The sequence below is a fragment of the Henckelia pumila genome, chromosome 4, assembly GCF_033568475.1.
Source record: "Henckelia pumila isolate YLH828 chromosome 4, ASM3356847v2, whole genome shotgun sequence".
NCBI classification, from domain to species: domain Eukaryota; kingdom Viridiplantae; phylum Streptophyta; class Magnoliopsida; order Lamiales; family Gesneriaceae; genus Henckelia; species Henckelia pumila.
The window spans coordinates 41,279,617-41,295,207 of NC_133123.1; the positions used below are offsets into that span (position 1 = coordinate 41,279,617).

At 37.6% G+C, this 15,591-nt stretch overlaps 1 protein-coding gene across 1 annotated transcript in view; it reads left to right on the forward strand.

The window, feature by feature from the left end:
* The window catches only part of LOC140864011 (protein ILITYHIA), a 55,697-nt gene that overhangs the window by 21,040 nt on the left and 19,066 nt on the right, over nt 1–15,591 (forward strand). Inside the window, exons 16-30 of the mRNA XM_073267874.1 lie at nt 2,772–2,897; nt 2,978–3,098; nt 3,187–3,356; nt 4,181–4,483; nt 4,556–4,672; nt 4,749–4,850; nt 4,933–5,082; nt 8,124–8,288; nt 8,367–8,543; nt 8,684–8,806; nt 8,948–9,028; nt 9,117–9,233; nt 13,764–13,936; nt 15,090–15,167; nt 15,242–15,389. Coding sequence (XP_073123975.1) covers nt 2,772–2,897; nt 2,978–3,098; nt 3,187–3,356; nt 4,181–4,483; nt 4,556–4,672; nt 4,749–4,850; nt 4,933–5,082; nt 8,124–8,288; nt 8,367–8,543; nt 8,684–8,806; nt 8,948–9,028; nt 9,117–9,233; nt 13,764–13,936; nt 15,090–15,167; nt 15,242–15,389 — 2,151 coding nt within the window. The remainder of the gene's footprint in view (nt 1–2,771; nt 2,898–2,977; nt 3,099–3,186; nt 3,357–4,180; nt 4,484–4,555; nt 4,673–4,748; nt 4,851–4,932; nt 5,083–8,123; nt 8,289–8,366; nt 8,544–8,683; nt 8,807–8,947; nt 9,029–9,116; nt 9,234–13,763; nt 13,937–15,089; nt 15,168–15,241; nt 15,390–15,591) is intronic.

The following is a 15,591-nucleotide window of genomic DNA, read 5'->3' on the forward strand; positions in this document are numbered from 1 at the left end:
TAATTCCTCGTCCCTCAGAACCCTTCGAACATGCAAAATAATAAATAGGCATATTGTGGACTGATGAGATCTGAAATAAAGATGGGTACAAATCACGAAGGGAAGAAACCCCCCCCCCCCCCCCCCACCTATCCTCCCAAAACCTGACCTTGGTACCCCCTTTAACCACCGTCCTCACTAATTGGTGAAAAGCCGAGTAAGATCTAGAAATAAATTTCCGTGGGCACCTGATAGTAACATTCCTTGCAAACCCAGCTGGCCATGTGAACACTTGAACCTTGGAAAGGGTAGAAGCTTTCCACATGGTTCGACACAGTGGAAATGGTGGGTGATTGCTATTATCAAAGAATGACTCGAAGAAAAATTTAACATTAAATTGACCTGATGACTCCCAAACCCACTTTCTCCCATCTGCAACTCCGTCGCATGACCTAACCACCTTACGTAAGTCAAGCAATAAGCTCAAATCACTCACCTTCTCCTTGATATTCCTCCGAAAGTGAAGATTCCAACTTCCTAGAAAGCAGTGTTGTAATTGGCGATAGGCGGTGGCGGGCGGTTGACTGCCTACAAAACCGCCCAAGGCTAAGATTGTGTGGTCGATGGCTACCTCCCGCCTAGGCCTCCGCCTCGACCGCCATTTAGAACACTGCAAGAAAGAGTTTAAGTATTGGGCATGGATCCAAAGGTCACAAAATGAGAAATCGGTTGATTATGGACCAAAGAAAGTTGAAAAAGAGACGGGAAAAGATTTTGAAAAAAAACTTCCCCCCGCCATCTGTCCTCCCAGAACCATCACCTTCACTGATCGGACAAAAGCCGGGTAGATCCTAGAATCAAATTTCCAAAGTATCCTAAAAGTTACGTTCAAAGCCAACCCTGCATCCCGTCCATTACCTAGTTAACCGTATTTACTTATCTTCTTCTAAACTGAATCTCCTCATTGTAAAATCTCTACTCCCATTTGCCTCATAACGCCCTGTTCCCATACAAATATTACCAATACCTAGACCCCCTCCTATCCTTAGGCCGACAAACTTGTTCTCAAGCAATCAGATGATTATGGTGATTCCCATCTGGTCCATCCCATAAGAAATCTCTCATAAGAAATCTGAACAATGACATATATTACAATGGTAAAGCATCCAAGACTGCTGAAATGAGTGTCAATCTCCCTTCTCTGGATTTCTTCAAACTCGCTAGTTTCTTAGTCATCTTGAACAAGACTGGTTCCCGAAAGGAAACTTTTATAGGATTCTCACTTAAGGGAACTCCCAAATATTTAAAGGGCCAAGATTCCTTCACACACCCAATCTCACTTTCTAGTCTTTTCACTGTCTTTTCATCACAAGTAACCCCTAGAAAAGCGCTCTTTTCCAAATTGGTCTTCAGCCCAGACATGTCACAAAAAGATATTTATTGAATCCTTTGGTATTGCAAAATTAGTCCACATAAAGGCTTGTTCTTTAGTAAGAACACATGCTGGAAGATAGAGATATTTATTGATTTGTATCGTATTGGCCAAGCTCAATAACAGATCGTAAATACAACATCAAGATACAATAGCTTCATATGGACAAACTTGGTACTTGGAAGCATAAAAAACAAACATAGGTGTCAAGGAGCTGTGGTCGAGCAAAATTCAGAGCTATGACTCATGGAATTTCGAGGGAATGTGGCTTTAGAAACTCTTGGAACTAACAGTATGTTTGGAACCATGGAATTTGACCGGATTTGGAATTAAAAATACCGTTTTAGCGTTTGGCAAAATGAGATTTCAAAATGGGATTAATATTTGATGGGAATGAAATCCTTACAAAATTTGTTGGATTCACGAGATTTTTTTTTTTTTTTTATCAGAAACATTAATATTATTAATAATTAAAATAATTAAAGTACAAATTGTGCCTCAAAAGAGGTTTAAGTAAATCTAGCTCAAAGCTAAGCTCCAATCCCTATACAAATCTGAAATAGCAAAAGGTTGAAATTCTTTTATATTGTGTAACCAAGTTGATCCGCTCAACTTTATCTTGTCCCAAGTAACTTCAATCGAATCTTTTTCATCTTCAAAGATCCTTCTGTTTCTTTCTAGCCAAACAATCCAACAAACGCAATGCACTAAAACACCCCACAAAATTTGCCCCCTAGTTCCCAGTGACCAACCCAAATCTGCTCCGAATAGCTCTCTCGTGGAACCTGCACGAGATTTGGGATTATAAGAACAATAAAATAATTTTACTAATAATTTTTTTTTATAAATTTAAGTCTTTTTTAATTTTTTTTATTCAAATCACCATTTATTCAAAATTTATACTATCAAATTTCAAATAAAATTATATTTTTTGTCAAACACTAAAATGGAATTCCATTTCCAATTTCCATTTTTTAGGCATCCAAACACACAGTAAGAACCCTAGATGAAGAGTCTTCACAAATGTATTGTGACAATCAAGCTAAGCACTGTTAAAAATCTAGTTCATCACCACAAAACAAACATGTGGATCTGTATGCTATATTATCAGAGAGAAGATAAAAGATGGGGTAATTTGGTTAGCAACTATAAAATAGGATAAAATTCATTTCAACATACATGGGTATATAGTAGGTGATAAACTACAATGACATTGGAGGATCCTTATAGCCTCCCCCTCTTAGTGGGAGAAAGGCTTGTTGGTACCAACTTTTCTCTTAACATTTTGCAAAATGCGTTTTCTTGTTTATGATGTTTGGTAACCAAACTTTTGTTTGCTAATGTTCTCATACCATTTCAGATCTTTTGTACACCTGATGGAATGCTTTCAAGTGAACGAGGTGTTTATGTTGCAGAGTCTGTTGTCTCCAAGAATGTGAGACAGGCAAAAGGCCGTTTCCGAGTATATGATAATGATGATGGCATGGTAATAGTTTGTGAGGTTGCAAATTAAAATATTCTTGATGTTCACATTTGAGATTCTAACAATTAGGTGTATAATTTCAGGACCAAGCAAACACAAATCAAATTGTTGTGACCTCAAATCACTCTACAAGACGGGGCACCCAGAATAAAGAGGTTTCTGGTGCCGGGAAAAAGGATTTGGCAAAATCGATCAAGAAACCTGGTAAGTGATTTTTCTCTCTTGCTTATTGTGCCAGTTTAGTCACATTTTCTGTTGAGTATATTTTTTCCTCGTCCTGTAATTTTTCCAGAGAAGACTAAAACTGCAAAGGAAGAAGCTCGTGAATTGCAGCTTAGGGAAGAGGGACAAATTCGTGAAAAGGTTGTTGCTGTGCAGAACCATATTTCTTTGATGCTGAAAGCTTTGGAAGAAATGGCCCTAGCTAATCCCATTTTTATGCACAGTCAACTTCCTTCTGCGGTTAGTTTCCTTCAATGATGTCGAGTTGTCTGGTAGATACTTATACTTGTGTTAGAATTAACTTAACAGACAGCTTGTTCGAAAATATGCTGTTCATGAAAATATATGTTTGTGATTGTCACGGGCCTTTTACATACCCAATGAATTATTCTGCTATCGTCTTTAATTTAGAAATAGGGTTTATTATCTTATCTTTTTTGAATAATAATATCATTCCATAGTTAGGGTGGATCTTCTATTTATGTGGGATTTGATTTTTTTAATTTTAGGAGTATAAGCTATCTTTCATTTGACAAAAAAAAGTTGTGGAATTATCCAAATCTATAGGATTCTTAGGGATTTGATTTTCGATTTAATCTTGTAAGCTCTATTATTTATAGGGCAGAATTATTATGAATAAGATTATCAGAAAAAAATTATTCACAATGTTGTGTTAAAAGATTTGAGTTGCTCTCCCGACGAGCCTCAAACCAAGAGATCGAGAGGTTCTCTCCTAAGTCCTAACAAGCCTCAAATTCACAATAGACAGCCCCTGACGAGATCCATAACGTAGCGGTGTTTCAGATTGTAATAAGGATTTTTGAACAAGTGAGATTGTAAGATGCTGCTGATTGCCTCGTGTTTCTGAGTTTTCTCTTTGAGATTTAATAGGTAAGGGAGATTCTTTTTGTATTGTAGTAATGACATGCTATGGCAGATTTTTTGGTGGAAACTTCTAGCTCTTGTGTTATTATAATAATGCATTCCCCCAGTCTTGCAGCTCATGAGAATGGGTTTCTGTTGAATAATGTGGTTGTACCAATTTAAATTTCATAAATTTTCAGGTTAAGTTTGTGAATCCTTTGCTGCGTTCACCAATTGCCGGTGAAGCTGCGTTTGAGTCCTTGACGAAACTTTCAAAATGCACTGTCGATCCTCTTTGCAATTGGGCTCTAGAGATTGCAACTGTATTACGATTGATTGCCATAGAAGAAATTAACATCTTGTGGGAGTTACTTCCACCTGTTGGCGAAGGAGAGGGCAATGGAGCACCATATTTGAGTCTTTTTGATCGCTTAGTCAATGGTTTATCCATTTCTTGCAAATCTGGACCCCTTCCAGTGGACTCATTTGCGTTTATTTTTCCGGTACTTGTCTATTACTTCTTTATTATCTTTTCTTAGATCAAACAATTAATTAATATCTATTAATATTTGCAGGTAATTGAAAGGATACTCCTCTGTCCGAAGAAGACAGGTCTTCACGATGATGTCCTCAAGATACTTTTCTTGCACATGGATCCAATTTTACCTCTACCAAGGATTCGAATGCTTTCAGTTAGGGCCACATTTATCTAAGCAAACTGCACTTTGGAATTTCAAGTTATTTATGTTCTTACGCTGTATTCTTCAGGTGCTGTACCATGTTCTAGGTGTTGCTCCTGCTTACCAAACATCCATTGGGCCAGCTTTGAATGAATTGTGTCTTGGCCTGCAACCAGATGAAGTGGCACCTGTACGGCCTTATTTTTTGTCCACTTTGAGAGACTTTCACTTTTGACTCCATGCTAATTGTAATTTTGCATATCTTTTGACAGGCTCTATGCGGTGTTTATGCGAAAGATATTCATGTAAGAATGGCTTGCTTAAATGCTGTCAGGTGCATACCTTCTGTTTCCAATTGTTCAATACCCAAGAATGTGGAGATTGCAACCAGCATTTGGCTTGCTTTGCATGATACAGAAAAGGTATGATATTTACTTGATTTCCTTTTTCCCATTGTTCACGTTCCATTTATTCTTCATTTTATATTATTCGAGTGCGATCCGATGTTTTAACAGCATAACAAATGGGGTGTAATGTAGTATTTGCTGCAGGTGTTAAGAGGATGTTTTATCCTCGTGTTGCCATTTTTGTTTACGAGTGAACTTATTTTATTATCAAAAGAAAAAATATTTTATTTGTATAATGTTGAGCAGTTAGAAACCCTTTCAAGGGAATTTCTTGTGTTAGACTTTTGCTCTGAAGCCTTCTTGTAATTTGAGATAATGAAAGTTTAAATAGATTATTTTTAACAAAATAAAAATTGAAAGTTAAAATAACCCCGGCTTTTCTCCAGTCAGTGAAGGTGGTGGTGGTTAGAGGGGGAAATAAGATTAGGTTTTGCGAGGATAGGTGGTGGGGAGATTCTTTCTTTCAGGAACTGTATCCATCTTTGTTCTAGATTTCTTTGGCTCTTGATAAGCCTATCTTTTCTTTTTTTAAGTCAAGACTCGTCTCACAACTCTCAAAATCGTTCTTGGATTTTGTTCTTTCATTGGGATGTGAGGGATGTTGAGGTGTTAGAGTTAGTGCACTGTTGGAGTCTATGGACAGGGTTTGTTTGATCGAGGGAGCGGATGCTATTAGGAAATGGGTGTGGAATTCTTCGGGGCTTTTCTTGGTAAATTTTTTTTTTCGATCCTTCTTTCCGGATATTATTTCTCGTTATTTTTCTCTTTATCCTATTATTTGCTCATTCATTGCCCTTTTATGAGTATTCTCTGGTTCAGAGTGTTGGTAGGAGTTGGACTTGGTATGGCATTGGGAGGAGTTGGGCTTGGTATGGGTATCTCCAAGATCAGTGAGGGACTTGCTTGAAGCAAATATGGGTGGTGATCTGGGCAGGAGGGTAGAATCTTTTGTACTGTGTTAGTTAATTGTATTTGTTGGATGGTTTGGTTGGGGAGAAACAAGAGAATTTTCATTTCGATAACGAAGAAGAATTGGTTGGGATTAGATAAAATATACGGTCCTGTTTTGGATTTCAAAGAGGAAGGAGTTCAGAGACTTTTCGGTTTCAGATTTGTATAGGGATTGGAGTCTTATTTTATGCTAAGTTGACTCCGGTTTTTATCTCTTTTGGTATGGATCTCTGGTACACTTTTTGTAATTATTATCTTTTATATCTTAATGCATAAATTTCGTTTCGTATAATAAAAAAAGTTGAAACATATTTGGTGATACACCCATGTATATATTATTATATTTGAAAGTTACATGGCATTATTAAAATAGGCTCCGTCTGCGAATAACTTATCCGCTTTTTGTAATTATTACATGATCCTCTTTATATATATATATATATATATATATCCTGCACACTAGGGTGCGTGGTATCAAAATTACATATATATATAATATGATCTCGTTTCTTATAAAAAAAATAGCATTATTAAAATAAAACAGACATCAAATTAATCAAAAGTAGTATATCGATACGTATTTATTTTTCTAAAAGCATCTTCTATTTCTATTGCTAATAACTTCAAAAATACAAAAGCAAGTCTGAAGAAACGTTGGTGGCAGAGAAAGGAAATTGGACCTGAAATTTAGGTGGTGGGGGGATTCTTCCTTTCGGGATTTATCCGTCTTTATTTCAGATTTCATCGGTCCACAATATGCCTCTTTCTTATTTTGCTACGTTCGAGAATCCTTCTTCTTCCCTCTCATGGACTTCATTTTCGAAGGGTTCTGAGGGATGATGAATTAGATGAGTTGAACGCTTTGTTAGAAGGATTAGACAGGGTGAGGTTGATTGAAGGGGGAGACGATATCAAAGTGTGGGATGGGGATCCTTCAGGTCTCTTTTCAGTCAAATCCTTCTTCGAGTCATTCTTTCCGAGTAGTGGTTTTTCCGTTTTTTTTCCTTTTTCAATGTTATCTGGAAGGTTCCGGTTCAAACAAAGGTCCGAGTATTTTCGTGGACCGCGGTGTTGGGCAAGGTGCCGACTTTGGAGACGATGCAAAAGAGGTGGCCCACATGTGCTCTGTGCCCAAGTTGGTGTGTGCTGTGTCGGAAAGAGAGGGAGACGCAAGACCACATGTCGATTCATTGTACTTTTACGAGTGGGCTGTGGGCTCTGCTTTGGCAGAGATGAGGCTGGTTTGGGTGGTTCCAAGATCAGCGCAAGAATTATTCGCTATAGATCTTGGACATCTCCTTGGCAAGAAGGGCAGAACTTTTTTGGGTGGTGGTCATTCATGGTATACGTTGGTCCGTGTGGTTGGAGAGGTATAGAAGAATTTTCGAAAACATTGAAGAGCCGATTGACGTGTGCTGGGAAAAGATAAAAATTCGAATTTCTAGAGTTTGAGAATGTCTTAATCTCAGATTTATTAAGAGATTGGATTTTTGTCTATTGTTGATATGAGTAGGATCATGACTAGTTTTTTGTTGACTGTGGATCACTTGTCCGCCTATTGTACTCAATAGTTTTCTCGTAATTAATATAATATTGTTTCTTATATAAAAAAAAAATTGGACCTGAAATTATAATAGAGAAGAAAACCTCAATTTTTTTAAATAGGCTGTTCTTGTTCGGCGAGGACCGCGATGGCCGAGAAATTACCGGTTTTGCAACACAAAATGACCTTCCAGGATTTCCCCTCGCGCCGACTGGAACTTTGTCTTGTCATCAGCTGTTCCCGTTCCAGAATGGTTGTTTCATGATGGTGACGGTGAACCATGAGTATATGCTCTATCATGTACTGTATTTGTCTGTTTTTCTGACATTTACCTGTACTGTACTTGCTTGGGTAGAAAACATTGTGTAAAAAAAGTGGTAAGGTGGATAAATGATCCTTGGGAGGCTGAGATTCTCGGTAAAGGTAGGAGCTGCAGAAGTTGTCTCGATTTTTTTGCAGCACCAATCACGAGACCAGCAGAAAATTATTTTCCTGGGTTTGTCTTACTTTCTTGAAAAACATAGTTCCCACCTAACTGATTAAATTCTTCCTCACTGTACAGTCAGTCGTAGGAGCTGCAGAAGTTGTGTGGGATTGTTATCGATATGACTTTGGCACTGATTACTCTGGACTTTTTAAAGCACTTTCACATCTTAATTATTCCGTTCGAGTTGCTGCTGCGGAGGCACTTGCTGCGGCCATGGATGAAAACCCTGATACAATTCAGGTGATTCACTGATCTAACTTTCAGACTGGTGGTGTATAGCTAATGTCGTTTTCTAATGGTGACTAATACTAATTTTAGGAGTCTCTATCAACCTTGTTTTCTTTATATATCCGTGATGTTGGAATTCCTGAGGAGAATATTGACGCTGGTTGGGTGGGCAGACAAGGTATTGCTTTAGCTTTACTCTGTGCAGCAGATGTTCTTCGAACCAAAGATCTTCCGGTTGTGATGACATTCCTGATATCACGAGCTCTGGTATTTATCCTTCACTTCTCGCAACCTAGGTCGATAAACCTTTAGTTTGCTACTTTTTTTGGTTCCTCAAATGTCCTTGCCTTTAGTTATATCTGTCTGGAAAATAATGAACATGCATCACAAACAATATATGACTGCAGGCTGATCCAAATGCAGACGTTCGAGGAAGAATGATTGATGCTGGTATTATGATTATTGACAAGCATGGAAGAGATAGTGTTTCGTTGTTGTTTCCCATATTTGAGAATTACTTGAACAAAAAGGTTAGTACCTGCATCTTCAAATGTTGGATGTTAGATTTTCATCTATTCCGTTCCACTTGGTTGAGGAGTTTAAATTGTTGACAATGTATTCATATGGATCGTAGCATAATGATTCTTAATATCTTTGGGATTCTCTTGCAGGCGTCAGACGAGGAAATATACGATTTGGTGCGTGAAGGTGTGGTTATATTCACGGGAGCTTTGGCAAAACATTTAAAGAAGGTCTTAATCTTTTCCTTGCAAATACTATACTGCTCACACAAATTTGTAAATTTTCTGCAAGTTTCAATTGAATTTTGTTATGTAATAGGGTGATCCCAAGGTTCATGCTGTGGTGGAAAAGTTGTTGGAAGTTTTGAACACTCCCTCTGAAGCTGTTCAACGGGCAGTTTCAACGTGCTTGTCACCACTAATGCCATCAAAACAGGTATTCTGATGGTAGATTTGATGATAGCATATCGTTTACGCTATACACATAAATATTAGAAATAATCTGAGATTTTATTTTACAATTTCAAGGAAATTCCTTTTTGTAGATATGTGTTGGTTCCTGGAATATACCGAAATGTAATATCTTTGACAAAACATATTCTGCATCAACGGAAGGTTTATATCTTTTATTTCATGAATCATATTTTTAATAATATATTTTAAAAGGTTTCTTGGTTAAATATTTGTTAATTTGTACTTTCATATATTTTATACAAAATAAAATTTTATTAATTTGGATGATAAAAAAACTTTTGTTTGGTCAGTTTTTCATTTCGAAATTTAAACTATTATGCTAATATCATGAGTATAAATTTTTCTATATATTGCAGTCTATGTACTTGCCATAAAGATCATGGCTTGAGTTTATATATATATTATTAAAAACTCTTGATAGGTTACAAATTCCATGGAATACTTTTTCTGCCTCTGTATAGGTTCATTTGGATTAGATCGGCCATTCCTTCAATCCTCAAAATTTTAAGGATTCTGTTAAAACATGTTCTATCCCTTTATGCCACTAAACACCCCAAGCTTCTTTCGTTTTGTTTTTCTTTGTTTGAAATTTTTTTTTTCGTTTTTGCTAAATTTTAGTTTTTTTTTTTTGATAAGAAACTATAATATTATTGATAATATGAAATTACTTGGAATACAAACAGTGGACCAGTGGTCCACAAAAGCAAACTAGTTTCCAAAGCAAACAAAGGCAGCTATCAATCTAAATCAAAGCCAATTTACAATCCCTATACAAGTCTAATATCGCCAAAGATTGAAAATTTGAACCCTTGTGAGCCCAAATGGATACTCTCAATTTGATCTTGTCCCGAAGTTCTTTCACCTCTTCTTCACTGCCTTAAAAAATTCTTCTGTTTCTTTCCAGCCATAACGACCAACACACGCAATGAACCACTATTAACCAAAAGTCTCTCCCTCTCTCCAAGCCGACCTCCTAAATCAGTAGCATATAAGTCTTTTGTTGAGTTCGGAATTACCCATGATAATCCCAATTCCTTGAGAGCTAGGTTCCACAACGAACCAGAAAACGGGCCGTGAATAACCATATGATCCTGAGTCTCTCCCCCCTGTTTGCATAGCACACACCAGTTCGGGCTAAGGGAGATATTCGGGAGCCTCTTTTGAATCAAATCGCAGGTAGGTAATCTTCCCAACGCAGCTGTCCATGAGAAAACCTGAACATTCGTGTAAAAGCTGGCGATTCTTGGATTTTGTTCTTCATAAGAAAGAGTTTGGAAATAGATGGAGAAACTGAATTAAAGGCGTAAATTATTCAATAATTGTTAACGGGAGACCGACCGGTAAATTTAAGGGGGAGAAAGGGTTACGACAGGGAGACCCTTTATCTCCGTTCCTGTTTAACTTGGTGGCAGATGTTTTGGGAAGACTGATCGACAAGGCAAAGTCTTTAGATCTTTTTAGAGGTTGGGAGATAGGGAGGGATAGAATTGAGGTCTCTCACATTCAATTTACACGAAATCTCTTTTTGTTTTTCTCAATGCATTAAGCCGACAAGGTGCTGGACATTCAAGAGAGCGAGGGACAATGGGCAGACAGCTTGGTGTTAGAAAGAAGAGCTATAAGGAATGAATTAGAGGAGTTAGTGTGCAGAAATGCCCAGAAGGAACAACAGAAATCGAAAATTAAGTGGCTGAAGGAAGGGGATTGTAACACGAAATTTTTCCATTCGCCACTCAGTCAGAGGAGGAGTAGGTCAAGGATCGAGAAGCTGGAATTGGAGGACGGGAATCTCTGTACGGACAGCGAGCTTATTAAGGAACAGTTGATTGAATTCTATCGCAAGTTGTTCGGTAAATCTGGAAATCAGAGTTATGGCATAGAAGGTGTGGAGTGGAGCCCAATAAATCTTGACGAAATGCTACAGCTTGAGCAGCCGTTTTCGGAACAAGAAATAAAAAAGGCAGTGTTTGATTGTGACGGATCGAAATCTCCAGGCGCTGATGGTTTTTCACTCGAGGTTTACAAGGAGTGTTGGCATGTGATCAAAAGCGATTTAGTGAAGGTTTTTGATGAGTTTCATGAGAAAGGTATTATTAACGGAGTGACAAACGAAACTTATATTTGTTTGATTCCAAAAAAGAAAGATTCTTGTCGAATCAAGGATTTCAGACCTATCAGCTTAGTAACAAGTCTGTACAAGATAATGGCCAAAGTGTTGGCTCTGCGTCTGAAGAAGGTGATGAACACAACTATTGCGGATTCACAAAGAGCTTTCATCGAAGGACGCCAGATCCTCGACTGCTGCCTCACAACAAATGAGATGGTAGAAGAATTCAGATTGAAGAAGAAGAAAGGATGGGTTTTTAAGGCAGATTTCGAGAAAGCATACGACAATGTGGATTGACAATTTTTAGATTTTGTGCTCATGAAGAAGGGATTTGGTGATAGATGGAGAAAATGGATTAAGGGCTGCCTCAACAATGTTAATTACTCGATCATGATTAATGGCAGACGTTGTGGCAAAATAAGAGGAGAAAAAGGTCTAAGGCAGGGTGATTCTTTATCTCCTTTCCTATTTAACTTGGTTGCTGACGATATGGCAAGATTGATGGACAAGGCTAAGTCAATGAACCTTATTCAGGGATGGGAAGTAGGTAGAGAGGGGATCGAGGTTTCACACATACAATTTGCTGACGACTCACTAATTTTTGTGAAGGACGAAGGTCATTTGAGATTTCTGAAGGACATGCTGCTATCATTTTGTGACATGTCGTGTTAAAAAATAAATTTAGAGAAGAGTGCTTTGTTGAGCATTAACTACGAGGCTGAAGTAGAAATGGAGATGGCATCTGAGTTTGGTTGTGGGTTGGAGTCTTGGCCCATTCAATACCTAGGGGTTCCTTTGGGAGGAAATCCAGTTAAAGTCTCCTTTTGGGAACCAGTGATGTTTAAATTGACAAAAAAACTAGCAAGTTGGAAGAAAGCTTTCCTATCGAGGGGAGGGAGACTTACGTTGATCTCGGCAGTTATGAATGTCATACCGTTGTATTACTTGTCGCTATTTAGAATCCCAAGAGGGGTAGCTGAGTTCATGGAGAAGCTAATGATGGATTTTTTGTGGGATGGGCCGGACGGAGACAAACACAACCACTTGATAGCATGGGATAAGATTAACATCCCGAAAAACAGAGGTGGCTTGGGAATTGGAAACATTCGCTTGAGGAATAAAGCTTTGTTGGGTAAATGGTGGTGGCGTTTTTCAAAGGAAGGGAATTCGCTGTGGAAGAGAATCGTAGTCAGCAAATACGGGTTGCAAGAAAATGGTTGGGACGCGGGGCTGGCAAGGAATAACACCTTTCGGAGTCCTTGGAAGTTCATCTCTAGGATTTATCCGGCTTTTATCCAATCTTTGAGGTTAGTGGTCAAGGGGGGAGATAGAATTAGATTTTGGGAGGACCGTTGGGTATGACATTCAGCTTTTAAATTCCGTTTTCCTTTGCTTTTTCAGATTTCTAGATCTCACAATAAGCCAATATCTTATTTATTTCTTTAAATTCAGCCTCTCCGTCCAGTTCATTATCTTGGGATCTCCACTTCCGTCGGGATCTTAGGGACGAGGAATTGAGTGACTTAATAACTTTATTGTATATCTTGTGCGGGGTTAGTATTTCGGAGAGGGAAGAGGATCAGAGGACGTTAGGCTTTGGAAGTGGGATGCTTCGGGAGAGTTTTCAGTGAAATCTTTCTTCGATTCTTTCTTTCCAGAAGCACTGTTCCCAAAATTCGATCTGTTTCGAACCATTTGGAATCGCCGATTCCTTCTAAGGTAAAGGTATTCCGAAATGTCTTTTAAATCCTAATTGGTGTGTGCTGTGCAAGAAAGGGGGAGAGAGTATAGATCATCTACTGGTGCATTGTCCATTCACGAGTACCTTATGGTAGTCAGTGCTAAAGGATCTGGGATTGTTGTTGGTGACACCAAAGACAACGAAGGATTTGTACGCATCAGATTTGGGATGTTCATTGGGCAAAAGAGGAAAACTCTATGGGAAATTACAATACATTGTGTTTGTTGGAACGTATGGCTGAAAAGAAATCGAAGAATCTTCGAAGACTGATTGAAGAGATTTGGGATAAGATCAAACTGAGAGTGGCATTGGTTACATAGTTTAAATGATTTCCAAGCTTTTACGATTTCAGATTTGTATAGGGGTTGGAGTCTGGTTTTGAATTAGCATAATCTTCATATTAGACCCCTAGACTAACTCGTGGACCTCTGGTCCACATTTGTATGTAACTTTTAACTTTTTTACCTATCAATAACATATTGTTTCTGATTAAAAAAAAAATAATTCAGTTTCCTATAAGAAAAAGGAGCTAGATAAATACTTATTTCTGGTTGAGTCTTAGATTACTGAATCAGTCTCTTATGTTATTTCTATTCTTTGCAATGAGCTTAAACTAATTGGCATTATGATATCAAATGCATCAGGAAGAGGCCCCTGCTCTTGTTTCCAAACTGCTCGATCAGCTTATGAAAAGTGAGAAATACGGTGAACGTCGTGGCGCAGCATTTGGATTAGCAGGAGTGGTGAAGGGATTTGGAATCTCATGTTTAAAGAAGTACAATATCATGACAGCCTTGCGAGTTGGTCTTTCAGATAGGTATGCTACTATGAAATCGTTAGCTTTTGTGGACCACTGGTCCACTTTTTGTAAATCTTCTAATCTAATTTTATCAATAATATTATAGTTTCCTATCAAAAAAAAAAAAAATCTGCGATTCTGCAATGTGTTACTTCCGCAAGATGAGAGCAGTGTAAAAATCCGAAGTACTTCATAGATGATCTTACGTTTTAGCTTTTTTACTGCACGCCTGTGACTTCTTATGAACCTTGTGGATGACAAATTATTATTATTATTTAATCAGAAACGATAATATTATATAAATAAAGGGTGTAATAATTACAAAAAGCAGACCAGGACAACAAATTATTAATTTCTGTGCTCAATCTATATAGCTCAAATTATTTCTTCACGGTTATTCTGTATGAGGTTCATTTTTTACCATTCTTCAACTTGCAAATCAACCTTGTGGTTGAAACAAATGTTATTTGTTATTGCATAGGGAAATGACCTATTTGTGGTACATTACAACTTAAAAGGATTATTATATCCAACTCAAGTTTTTTCTGTCTGAGGCAGACACTTGATTAATTGCTCGACCATTTTCCGTGTGTTCTTTTTCAGGTTGCACCACACCGCTTTTGCTTGTCTGTATTGACGTTGTTGAAAGACTCTATTCATTTGGTTTCCAATTGTATATAATTATATTCCTGATTTGGTTGGTCTAGTGGAAAGCTCCATATATATGTATGTGCATCTATATATATACATAGTTTCATTTTTTACCTCCTACGATTTATGATTCAGTTTTTACCTAGGCACGGTTGTTGCTATGCCGTGAACAGTTGCATATTTACGAGATGTACAAAACAATATTTGATTCAGATTATGGACATGTTCTACAAATGTTTCAGTGCCGATTAGATTATTTTCTTAATGATTTTCATTCACTTCCTGTTGAAGGATCCAAATTAACACAAGCTATTTGTGGGCAACCCGTGAATTTCAACGTGATGGATGTTGCATATGTTTCTTATACATTCTTAAAAACATTTTGTATATTCTTGATATCAGATTTCACCAATGTTCCCTAAGACCACCTTTTGCAACGATCCTGTCATTGCGTCATTCTGCTTATTTACGCCGAATGGGCTTTGTAATTCAAATAATTTTTCATTCTTTGTCATCACAGAATTTCTGCAAAAAGCCGAGAAGGGGCTTTGCTAGCCTTTGAATGTTTCTGTGAAAAGCTGGGAAGATTGTTTGAACCGTAAGTCCACACTTATATGCTTTGGAACACTTTCTCATTGTGCATGTACTGAGAAATTTTCTGAACTTTTTCAGGTATGTTATTCAAATGTTGCCCCTGCTTCTAGTGTCCTTTTCTGATCAAGTTATTGCAGTTCGTGAAGCTGCTGAGTGTGCAGCTCGTGCAATGATGTCTAAACTTACTGCTCAGGGAGTCAAATTAGTTCTTCCATCCCTTTTGAAGGTTTATTTTAGATTCTTTCCCTGTAGTGAAATTGTTTCACTATAATAGCCACAAAACTTGGAAATGTTTTAGTTTTATTTATGGTTGTGGAATTAAAAAGAATTAGCTTGGGTATTACCGTATTGGGGTAAAATCTTTCTTTTATTCCCCTGATTGTGAATAGGTATGAGTTTGTTTGTGTTTTCCGAAGTTGACCGTTGAT